The 12,206-nt window shown below is 36.0% G+C and overlaps 1 protein-coding gene across 1 annotated transcript in view; it reads right to left on the bottom strand.

The window, feature by feature from the left end:
- Window positions 1–8,450, bottom strand: part of LOC130291093 (histo-blood group ABO system transferase-like) — a 78,343-nt gene extending 69,893 nt beyond the window's left edge. Inside the window, exon 1 of the mRNA XM_056539490.1 lies at window positions 8,404–8,450. Coding sequence (XP_056395465.1) covers window positions 8,404–8,425 — 22 coding nt within the window. The 5' untranslated portion in view covers window positions 8,426–8,450. The remainder of the gene's footprint in view (window positions 1–8,403) is intronic.
- Window positions 8,451–12,206: the final 3,756 nt, after the last annotated feature.

Genomic DNA, 12,206 nt, shown 5'->3' with positions numbered 1-12,206 from the left:
TTTCAGCGATTGGCAATTGGATCCTCAGATATTCAATCGCATCAATTCCTTGTGGGGTCCTTTCTTCCTAGACCTCTTTGCATCCCGATTGAATCGACAGATTCATCGCTTTTACAGCTGGCGTCCCGATCCGGAGGCAGAGGGCATAGATGCCCTCCTCCAACATTGGCCCTTGGAGAACCTTTATGCATTTCCTCCCTTTATCCTGATTCCGAGAGTTCTCCTTCTCATAAAATCTCAGAAATCAACAGTAACTCTCATCATTCTTTGGTGGCCAACACAATCTTGGTTCCCTCATATTCTGGAAATGCTTATCGATTTCCCTCGCCTACTTCCTTCTCATCCTTTCCTACTTCGGGATTCTCTAGGGAACCCTCATCCTCTCATAACATCCAACAATCTTCTGTTGATAGCCTGGTGTGTTTCGGGTCACCAGACCCGGGTTTCGGCCTTTCTAACTCATCTAGAGAAATCCTCTCAGACGCCTGGGCTCCAGGTACCAGATCTGCTTACAGATCAGCCTGGAAAATTTGGTCTGGTTGGTGCATGCAACGGGGTTTGGATCCCGTACATGCACCTTTAAATCATATTATAAATTTTTTATCTTCATCTTTTGATGCGGGAAAAGCTTACCGTACCATAAACGTCTATAGATCAGCCATTTCCTTCTACCACGCTCCTATTAATTATATCTCTGTGGGTAAACATCCCTTAATTTGTAAATTACTAAAAGGCATAAAATTCAGACGTCCACCATTACCCAGATACCAGTCTACCTGGGATGTGAATATTCTCTTGCAATATTTGAATTCCTTAGGTGATAACCATTCCCTTACATTAAAAGTACTATCTTTTAAATTAACGGCTCTCCTTTGCTTGATATCCCTTAAACGAATTTCGGATGTCAGAGCCTTAGATATATCTCACAGACAATTCTTACCTGATGGTGTTCGTTTTTCTATATACAGACGTACTAAAACTTCTCTTCATTCAGTATTCTATCCATCTTTCCCTCAACAGACACATCTCTGTGTAGTTTCATGCCTCCAGGCTTACGAACAAAGAACACAATCTTTCCGTAACCCTTCTGACACTCAATTACTCATTTCCTTCTGTAAACCTTACCGTCCTGTTTCATCCCCTTCTTTGGCCAGATGGATGAAGCAGATTATGCAATTGGTAGTGTTGCTCGCGAATATTCGCAATTCGAATATTATTCGCGAATATCGCATATTCGCGAATTCGCGAATTTCGCGAATATAGCGCTATATATTCGTAATTACGAATATTCGTTTTTTGTTTTTTTTTCTTCACAGTAAACATCACAGTGATCATCCCTCTCTGCTTCCAGCTTGTGTGGTGTAAAGAAGGCTGTAATACTACTGTGCGAGACCGGCGTGCGAAAATTCGCATATGCGAATATTAGCATATGCTAATTTTCGCATATGCGAATGTTCACATATGCAAATTTTTGCATGCTAATTTCCACATGCTAATTTTGGTATACGCGAATTTGCGCATATGCGAAAATAAAACGAGAATGTAACGAATATGCGAATATTCGCGAATATATGACGAATATTCGTCCAGATATTCGCGAATATTCGCGAATTCGAATATGGCCTATGCCGCTCAACACTAGCAATTGGCAGGTATTTTTAAAGCCCACTCCTCCAGAGGAGCCATGTCCACTAAGCTGAAACAATCAGGGGTATCCCTATCGGATATTCTTAAAGCCGCCAATTGGAGTTCCGAATCAACTTTTAAAACCTTTTATTTCAGACCAGACTCGCATGTTTCTATGGCAATTGTTTAAACTTGTATATATCCTGTCATATTTTTATTCAAGTTTCCTTTCTATAGTTTTAAACTTGCAAAATGGAGCCTCCAGTCTTGTAATAAAATTGGGGATTTTCCTAGTCCCTTATGACGGAAAATATAGATTTTATTAAAGACAGGAGGCGAACATTTTCCCTCCCTTTATCCCTTCCCTTTATTATTATTATATTATCTTTGTTCTTTCAGTGTAACTTTTGGTTTGACAACTATCTTCGAGTCAACAGAACACTCGGCTACCTACATCTTCTAGGACTTGTTTCCAGTTCATAAAGTTGCTCCAGTTCATCGTTCAAAGGAACTTTCTTCCACGTGGTTTCCGACCTCAAGGACAAAATTTTTTTGTGTGGACTTTACTCCATCCATATATATTTTCTTGTTCACCAACAAGTTGGACTTTAGTGTTTTTTTCTGTTATGTTTTAGGTTTATGCTATACTATATCGTTATACTGTGACATCAAAGAAGAGGAAGTATTGTACGTTACCTTGTCTCTTATCACCTATGCTAGCACCTGATTGGTTACCTGACACACCTTATTTGCATATGTAACGTTTTTTTCTATGTACCTTGTGATTATACCTTGCTGCTAACACCTGAGTAGCAAAAGAAGAATATGCAAAATGTTCGCCTCCTGTCTTTAATAAAATCTATATTTTCCGTCATAAGGGACTAGGAAAATCCCCAATTGAAATGCAAATAAACCACCTACAGGACGACATCAACAACCTTGTTTGTTAAGGAACTGTTCTGATTTGCCATGGAGATGTCTTGGGATGGGCAATGTAAGGGTTATGTGTGTGGATGACTGCTATACATGTTACTTATAGGACGATGAGAGAGCGAGAAAGAGGGGACACTCTGCCCCCTTCCTATCACCTTCTCCTCTTCCTTGCACCCCTATCCCTCAATTAGTTAGGATCCCCCTTTGTATTTATAGGTATAGCTTGTAATAAACCCCAATAAAGATCCAGTTGTCCTCAATTAATTAGTAAGGCACCCCAAAAACAAAGCAGTTTCTACACATACAGTGATCCCTCAACATACGATGGTAATCCGTTCCAAATGAACCCTCGTTTGCTGAAACCATCGTATGTTGAGGGAACCGTGCAATGTAAAGAATAGGAAGTTGTACTCACCTGTCCCCGCTGCTCCGGACCGTCACCGCTCGTCACCGCTGCCCTGGATGTGGCTCCCCATCGATGTCGCCGCGTCCCCGTGGTGTCCCCGACGCTCCGGATGTCTCTGCTTCTCCGGGATCGTCACTCTCATGTCGCCGCCATCACGTCACTACGCACGCCGCTCCTATTGGACGGCGTGCATGGCGACGTGATGACGATGATGGAGAGCGCCAACGATGCAGGGGATCCCGAAGAGGACGCGCCGGAGCCCCGAGGACAGGTAGGAGACCATCACCGGAGCACACGGGGCACCGTAAACGTCTATTCGGGGGCAGCTGAAGCAGTCAGCGCTGCTGGATAGCCGTTTATGCGATGGCCGTGACATACAAAAGCATCGTATGTTGATGCTGCCTTCACCATGCGATGGCCTCTGAGAGTGATCGTATGCTGAAATGATCGTATGTCGGGGCCATCGTAGGTCGGGGGGGTCACTGTATACATATACAGATAATATATATACACACACATATATATACATATATATATATATATATGTATATATAATATCTTTTTTTGGGGGGGGGAATTGTGAAATAAAAAAATAGATAAATAAATAAATAAAAAACATTCCTTTTTTTGGGGGGGGAGGGGGGTTATTCTACACTGTGCACCTTCCTGTGAAAACGACACCTTATCTATATTCTGCAGGTCCATACGATTGCAATGATACCCAGTTTATATAGGTTCATATAAACTGAAAAAAACAAAAAAGGACCAAGCCCATTTTCATTTTAAGGACCAGAGCATTTTTTGACCACTGTCAGTTTAAGCATTAGTAACTCTGGGATGCTTTTACTTTTCATTCTGATTCCGAGATTGTTTTTTTTGTGACATATTCTACTTTAACAGTGGTAAATTTTGGGTGTTACTTGCATCCTTTGTTGGTGAAAAATCCCCAAATTTGATTAATTTAGCTTTTTTTTTTACTTTGAACCTCTCAGCTTATAAGGAAAGTAGACATACCAAATAATTTCTATAATGATTCACAATCTGTCTACTTTGTGTTGGCATGACACTCGTATGTTCTTGTAGACCCGTATGATTGGAATCTGAATAGATCGCCAGTGTGAATCCAGCCAACACGGGCATTGTCACATTACTTCAGCAGGTACGCCCTGTGTCCTTAACTACCAGGAAGTCAGCGTGTACCTGTACGCCCTATGTCCTGAAGGCGTTAAATTGTCCTCTTCTGACCCCTATAGCTTCATCCTTTTTTTTGTGACGTGATTCGTACTTTTTATCGTTACCAATTTTGTTTTAGATGGGACAATTTGATCGCTTTTTATTTTTATTTTTTTCTTAAATGAAGTGACCAAAACTTTTTTTTTTTTACGTTTACGCCATTGACCGTGTGGTTATTATTAATGTTATATTTTAATAGTTTGGACATTCATGCACACGGCCACACCCCATATGTTTTTTTATTTCTGTTTAAATTATTTTATTTAAAAATAGGGGAAAAGGGGGTGATTTAAACTTTTATTATGGGAGGGGCTTAGTCCCATTTATTACCTTTTTTTCTTTTTAATTTTTTTTTAGTCCCTATAGGCAGTGTTTTCTTAAACAGTCTGCCTCCAGTTGTTGCAATACTACAACTCCCAGCATGCCCGGACAGCCAAAGGCTGTCCTTGCATGCTGGGAGTTGTAGTTTTGCAACAGCTGGAGGCATCCTGGTTGGGAAACATAGACATGTACACTCACGCCCCCACCCCCTTCCCTGACATGCAGGGACATTATAAGACACTTAGAGGGAGACTACCCCACCCAACCTCCAGGACAAGATCGGCAATGTAGATGGAGTCACCGATAGCAGACGTGCCCAGCGCACACATGTATCACATGTCCTGTCCTTATAATATATAGAGGACTATTATCTGTATATAGTATAATATATAGCGGACTATTATCTGTATATAGTATATTATATAGAGGACTATTATCTGTATATAGTATATTACATAGAGGACTATTATCTGTATATAGTATATTATATAGAGGACTATTATCAGTATATAGTATATTATATAGAGGACTATTATCTGTATATAGTATATTACATAGAGGACTATTATCTGTATATAGTATATTATATAGAGGACTATTATCTGTATATAGTATATTATATAGCGGACTATTATCTGTATATAGTATATTATATAGCGGACTATTATCACATGTCCTGTCCTTATAATATATAGAGGACTATTATCTGTATATAGTATAATATATAGAGGACTATTATCCGTATATAGTATAATATATAGCGGACTATTATCTGTATATAGTATATTATATAGAGGACTATTATCTGTATATAGTATATTACATAGAGGACTATTATCTGTATATAGTATATTATATAGAGGACTATTATCAGTATATAGTATATTATATAGAGGACTATTATCTGTATATAGTATATTACATAGAGGACTATTATCTGTATATAGTATATTATATAGAGGACTATTATCTGTATATAGTATATTATATAGCGGACTATTATCTGTATATAGTATATTATATAGCGGACTATTATCACATGTCCTGTCCTTATAATATATAGAGGACTATTATCTGTATATAGTATAATATATATCAGACTATTATCACATGTCCTGTCCTTATATTATATAGCGGACTATTATCTGTATATAGTATAATATATAGAGGACTATTATCTGTATATAGTATAATATATAGAGGACTATTATCTGTATATAGTATAATATATAGCGGACTATTATCTGTATATAGTATATTATATAGAGGACTATTATCAGTATATAGTATATTATATAGCGGACTATTATCTGTATATAGTATATTATATAGCGGACTATTATCTGTATATAGTATATTATATAGCAGACTATTATCAGTATATAGTATATTATATAGCGGACTATTATCTGTATATAGTATATTATATAGAGGACTATTATCAGTATATAGTATATTATATAGCGGACTATTATCTGTATATAGTATAATATATAGAGGACTATTATCTGTATATAGTATAATATATAGCGGACTATTATCTGTATATAGTATAATATATAGAGGACTATTATCTGTATATAGTATAATATATAGAGGACTATTATCACATGTCCTGTCCTTATAATATATAGAGGACTATTATCTGTATATAGTATATTATATAGAGGACTATTATCTGTATATAGTATATTATGTAGCGGACTATTATCTGTATATAGTATATTATATAGAGGACTATTATCTGTATATAGTATATTATATAGAGGACTATTATCTGTATATAGTATATTATATAGAGGACTATTATCTGTATATAGTATATTATATAGCGGACTATTATCTGTATATAGTATATTATATAGCGGACTATTATCTGTATATAGTATATTATATAGAGGACTATTATCTGTATATAGTATATTATATAGAGGACTATTATCTGTATATAGTATATTATATAGAGGACTATTATCTGTATATAGTATATTATATAGAGGACTATTATCTGTATATAGTATATTATATAGAGGACTATTATCTGTATATAGTATATTATATAGCGGACTATTATCTGTATATAGTATATTATATAGCGGACTATTATCTGTATATAGTATATTATATAGCGGACTATTATCTGTATATAGTATATTATATAGAGGACTATTATCTGTATATAGTATATTATATAGAGGACTATTATCTGTATATAGTATATTATATAGCGGACTATTATCTGTATATAGTATAATATATAGAGGACTATTATCTGTATATAGTATAATATATAGAGGACTATTATCTGTATATAGTATATTATATAGAGGACTATTATCTGTATATAGTATAATATATAGAGGACTATTATCTCTATATAGTATAATATATAGAGGACTATTATCTGTATATAGTATAATATATAGAGGACTATTATCTGTATATAGTATAATATATAGAGGACTATTATCTGTATATAGTATATTATATAGAGGACTATTATCTGTATATAGTATATTATATAGAGGACTATTATCAGTATATAGTATATTATATAGAGGACTATTATCTGTATATAGTATATGATATAAAGGACTATTATCTGTATATAGTATATTATATAGAGGACTATTATCTGTATATAGTATATTATATAGCGGACTATTATCTGTATATAGTATATTATATAGCGGACTATTATCTGTATATAGTATAATATATAGAGGACTATTATCTGTATATAGTATAATATATAGCGGACTATTATCTGTATATAGTATAATATATAGAGGACTATTATCTGTATATAGTATAATATATAGCGGACTATTATCTGTATATAGTATAATATATAGCGGACTATTATCTGTATATAGTATATTATATAGCGGACTATTATCTGTATATAGTATATTATATAGAGGACTATTATCTGTATATAGTATATTATATAGAGGACTATTATCTGTATATAGTATATGATATAAAGGACTATTATCTGTATATAGTATATTATATAGAGGACTATTATCTGTATATAGTATATTATATAGCGGACTATTATCTGTATATAGTATATTATATAGCGGACTATTATCAGTATATAGTATATTATATAGAGGACTATTATCTGTATATAGTATATTATATAGAGGACTATTATCTGCATATAGTATATTATATAGAGGACTATTATCTGTATATAGTATAATATATAGAGGACTATTATCTGTATATAGTATATTATATAGAGGACTATTATCAGTATATAGTATATTATATAGAGGACTATTATCTGTATATAGTATATTATATAGAGGACTATTATCTGTATATAGTATATTATATAGAGGACTATTATCAGTATATAGTATATTATATAGCGGACTATTATCAGTATATAGTATATTATATAGAGGACTATTATCTGCATATAGTATATTATATAAAGGACTATTATCAGTATATAGTATATTATATAGAGGACTATTATCTGTATATAGTATATTATATAGAGGACTATTATCAGTATATAGTATATTATATAGAGGACTATTATCAGTATATAGTATATTATATAGCGGACTATTATCAGTATATAGTATATTATATAGAGGACTATTATCTGTATATAGTATATTATATAGAGGACTATTATCAGTATATAGTATATTATATAGCGGACTATTATCTGTATATAGTATATTATATAGAGGACTATTATCTGTATATAGCATATTATATAAAGGACTATTATCTGTATATAGTATATTATATAGAGGACTATTATCTGTATATAGTATAATATATAGAGGACTATTATCTGTATATAGTATATTATATAGCGGACTATTATCAGTATATAGTATATAGATATCACTCACACATCCAGTTTTGGGAACACATCCTGATGGTTTATTCCAGATTCGGGTGCGGAGACGTCCTGAAGATCTTCTGTTGCTCTGGGAGGTAAAGACCAAAATGCTGCCAAGTCATCCTGATCCTCTTCCCAGGGGCTGAGCTCCTCCTTTGTCCTGTGATGCCTTATTACCTGCTGCGCGCACTTTTATATGATTTACTTTCTGGAGTTATTTACATTTGGTGCAATTGAAACAAATCCTCAGCTGCGAGAAGTGTAATCATCAACCTCTAATTGTAAAGAAAAATGTTCCCAGCAAACAGAGGTCACATTACTTTCGGAGCCCTTAGGGCAGTGTTTCCCAAACAGAGTGCCTCCAGATGTTGCAAAACTACAACTCCCAGCATGCCCGGACAGCCGAAGGCTGTCCGGGCATGCTGGGAGTTGTAGTTTTGCAACACCTGGAGTCACCCTGGTTGGGGAACACTGCCTTAGGGCCTGTTCACACAGTCACGTTGTTAGTTGCAGATCATGAATGGAGGAGACATATAAGGAATGTGACAGTGGTTTTTACTAGGCTGCATTCACACCACGTTTTTGCAATACAGTTTCCCGTATCAGGTTTTTGATGAAAAACTGATTCCTCAAAACCGGACTAAACTGTATCAAAACGCATGTTCAAATTTCAACCTGTATAGGGTTTGAAAAATAATGTCCGGTTGCATCAATTTTGTTACAGAAAAAAAGTATATGTTTTAAACTTTTCACTCCTTTTTTAAATTTTTTTTAACACTTGTTTGATTGAAATTCCAATAAAAAAAATAAAAAAAACTGTGCAAAGTCAAAAACTGTACGGTGCAAAGCGGATGGAACCGAAAGCACATACAGTTCTGTACGGTTCCCATTGACTCCCTAGTTAAAAAAAAAAATAATAATAAAAACGCATAGGGTTTAATACGGTTCTTCACCTGGAGCAAAAAATGTGGTAGACTATGGTTTTGGGTACGGGAAAAAAAAATGGACAAAACCGTATAAGACGCAAAACGGACTAAACCGGATGATGCGTTTGACATACGGTTTACAATGTTAAAGGGGTTATCCAGGAAAAAACTTTTTTTATATATATCAACTGGCTCCAGAAAGTTAAGCAGATTTGTAAATTACTTCTATTAAAAAAATCTTAATCCTTTCAGTACTTATGAGCTTCTGAAGTTAGGGTTGTTCTTTTCTGTCTAAGTAATCTCTGATGACACGTGTCTCGGGAAACGCCCAGTTTAGAAGCAAATCCCCATAGCAAACCTCTTCTAAACTGGGCGGTTCCAGAGACACGTGTCATCAGAGGGCACTTAGACAGAAAAGAACAACCTAAACTTCAGAAGCTCATAAGTACTGAAAGGATTAAGATTTTTTAATGGAAGTATTTTACAAATCTGTTTAAATTTCTGTACCCAGTTGATATGTAAAAAAAAGGTTTTTCCTTGGATAACCCCTTTAACCTCGTACATTTTATGTTGTAGAGCTACGCATCCAGATTTCTCTTTCTTAGATTTGTATATTACTCCTCTTAAAAAATCTTAATCCTTCCAGTACTTATTAGCTGCTGAATACTACAGAGAAAATTATTTTCTTTTTGGAACACAGAGCTCTCTGCTGACATCACGAGCACAGGGCTCTCTGCTGACATCTCTGTCCATTTTAGGAACTGCCCAGAGTAGGAGAAAATCCCCATAGAAAACATATGCTGCTCTGGACAGTTCCTAAAATGGACAGAGATGTCAGCAGAGAGCACTGTGCTCGTGATGTCAGCAGAGAGCTCTGTGTTCCAAAAAGAAAAGAATTTCCTCTGTAGTATTCAGCAGCTAAAAAGTACTGAAAGGATTATGATTTTTATATAGAAGTAATTTACAAATCTGTTTAACTTTCTGGCACCAGTTGCTTAAAAAAAAAAAAAAAAAAAGTTTTCCACCGGAGTACCACTTTAACTTTTATCCAGCTACTCCTTACAGACTACAGGTTATTTGCCTTTTATCCGTCAATTCTAGACCTGATTTTCCCACCTCCACCTATCTATACCCCTCCCCCTCACTATACCGCACCTTTCTAATTTCCCCGTTTGCCTCCAGACGTGATCTTCCCGTTTTTTCTCCTTTGTATCTTTATGACTTCTTCCTTTTCTTCTCCTCCCCTTTTCCACAATATCTTCTTTCCTTTTCTTCTCCTCCCCCTTTTCCACGATACCTTCTTTCCCTTTCTTCTCCTCCCCCTTTTCCACGATATCTTCTTTCCTTTTCTTCTCCTCCCCCTTTTCCACGATACCGTCTTTCCTTTTCTTCTCCTCCCCTTTTCCACGATACCTTCTTCCTTTTCTTCTCCTCCCCCTTTTCCACGATACCTTCTTCCTTTTCTTCTCCTCCCCCTTTTCCACGATATCTTCTTTCCTTTTCTTCTCCTCCCCCTTTTCCACGATACCTTCTTTCCTTTTCTTCTCCTCCCCTTTTCCACGATACCTTCTTCCTTTTCTTCTCCTCCCCCTTTTCCACGATATCTTCTTTCCTTTTCTTTTCCTCCCCCTTTTCCACGATATCTTCTTTCCTTTTCTTCTCCTCCCCCTTTTCCACGATATCTTCTTTCCTTTTCTTCTCCTCCCCCTTTTCCACGATATCTTCTTCCTTTTCTTCTCCTCCCCCTTTTTCCACGATACCTTCTTTCCTTTTCTTCTCCTCCCCCTTTTCCACGATATCTTCTTTCCTTTTCTTCTCCTCCCCCTTTTCCACAATATCTTCTTCCTTTTCTTCTCCTCCCCTTTTCCACGATACCTTCTTTCCTTTTCTTCTCCTCCCCCTTTTCCACAATATCTTCTTCCTTTTCTTCTCCTCCCCTTTTCCACGATACCTTCTTTCCTTTTCTTCTCCTCCCCCTTTTCCACGATATCTTCTTTCCTTTTCTTCTCCTCCCCCTTTTCCACGATACCTTCTTCCTTTTCTTCTCCTCCCCCTTTTCCACGATACCTTCTTCCTTTTCTTCTCCTCCCCCTTTTCCACGATATCTTCTTTCCTTTTCTTCTCCTCACCCTTTTCCACGATATCTTCTTTCCTTTTCTTCTCCTCCCCTTTTCCACGATACCTTCTTTCCTTTTCTTCTCCTCCCCCTTTTCCACAATATCTTCTTTCCTTTTCTTCTCCTCCCCCTTTTCCACAATATCTTCTTCCTTTTCTTCTCCACCCCCTTTTTCCACGATACCTTCTTTCCTTTTCTTCTCCTCCCCCTTTTCCACGATATCTTCTTTCCTTTTCTTCTCCTCCCCCTTTTCCACAATATCTTCTTCCTTTTCTTCTCCTCCCCTTTTCCACGATACCTTCTTTCCTTTTCTTCTCCTCCCCCTTTTCCACAATATCTTCTTCCTTTTCTTCTCCTCCCCTTTTCCACGATACCTTCTTTCCTTTTCTTCTCCTCCCCCTTTTCCACGATATCTTCTTTCCTTTTCTTCTCCTCCCCCTTTTCCACGATACCTTCTTCCTTTTCTTCTCCTCCCCTTTTCCACGATATCTTCTTTCCTTTTCTTCTCCTCCCCTTTTCCACGATACCTTCTTTCCTTTTCTTCTCCTCCCCCTTTTCCACAATATCTTCTTTCCTTTTCTTCTCCTCCCCCTTTTCCACAATATCTTCTTCCTTTTCTTTTCCTCCCCCTTTTCCACGATACCTTCTTTCCTTTTCTTCTCCTCCCCCTTTTCCACAATATCTTCTTCCTTTTCTTTTCCTCCCCCTTTTCCACGATACCTTCTTTCCTTTTCTTCTCCTCCCCTTTTTCCACGATATCTTCTTCCTTTT

This window comes from Hyla sarda, chromosome 9 (assembly GCF_029499605.1).
Source record: "Hyla sarda isolate aHylSar1 chromosome 9, aHylSar1.hap1, whole genome shotgun sequence".
In the NCBI taxonomy this organism is placed as follows: domain Eukaryota; kingdom Metazoa; phylum Chordata; class Amphibia; order Anura; family Hylidae; genus Hyla; species Hyla sarda.
Note: the sequence above shows the minus strand (reverse complement) of the source record. Positions and strands in the feature narration are given on the sequence as shown.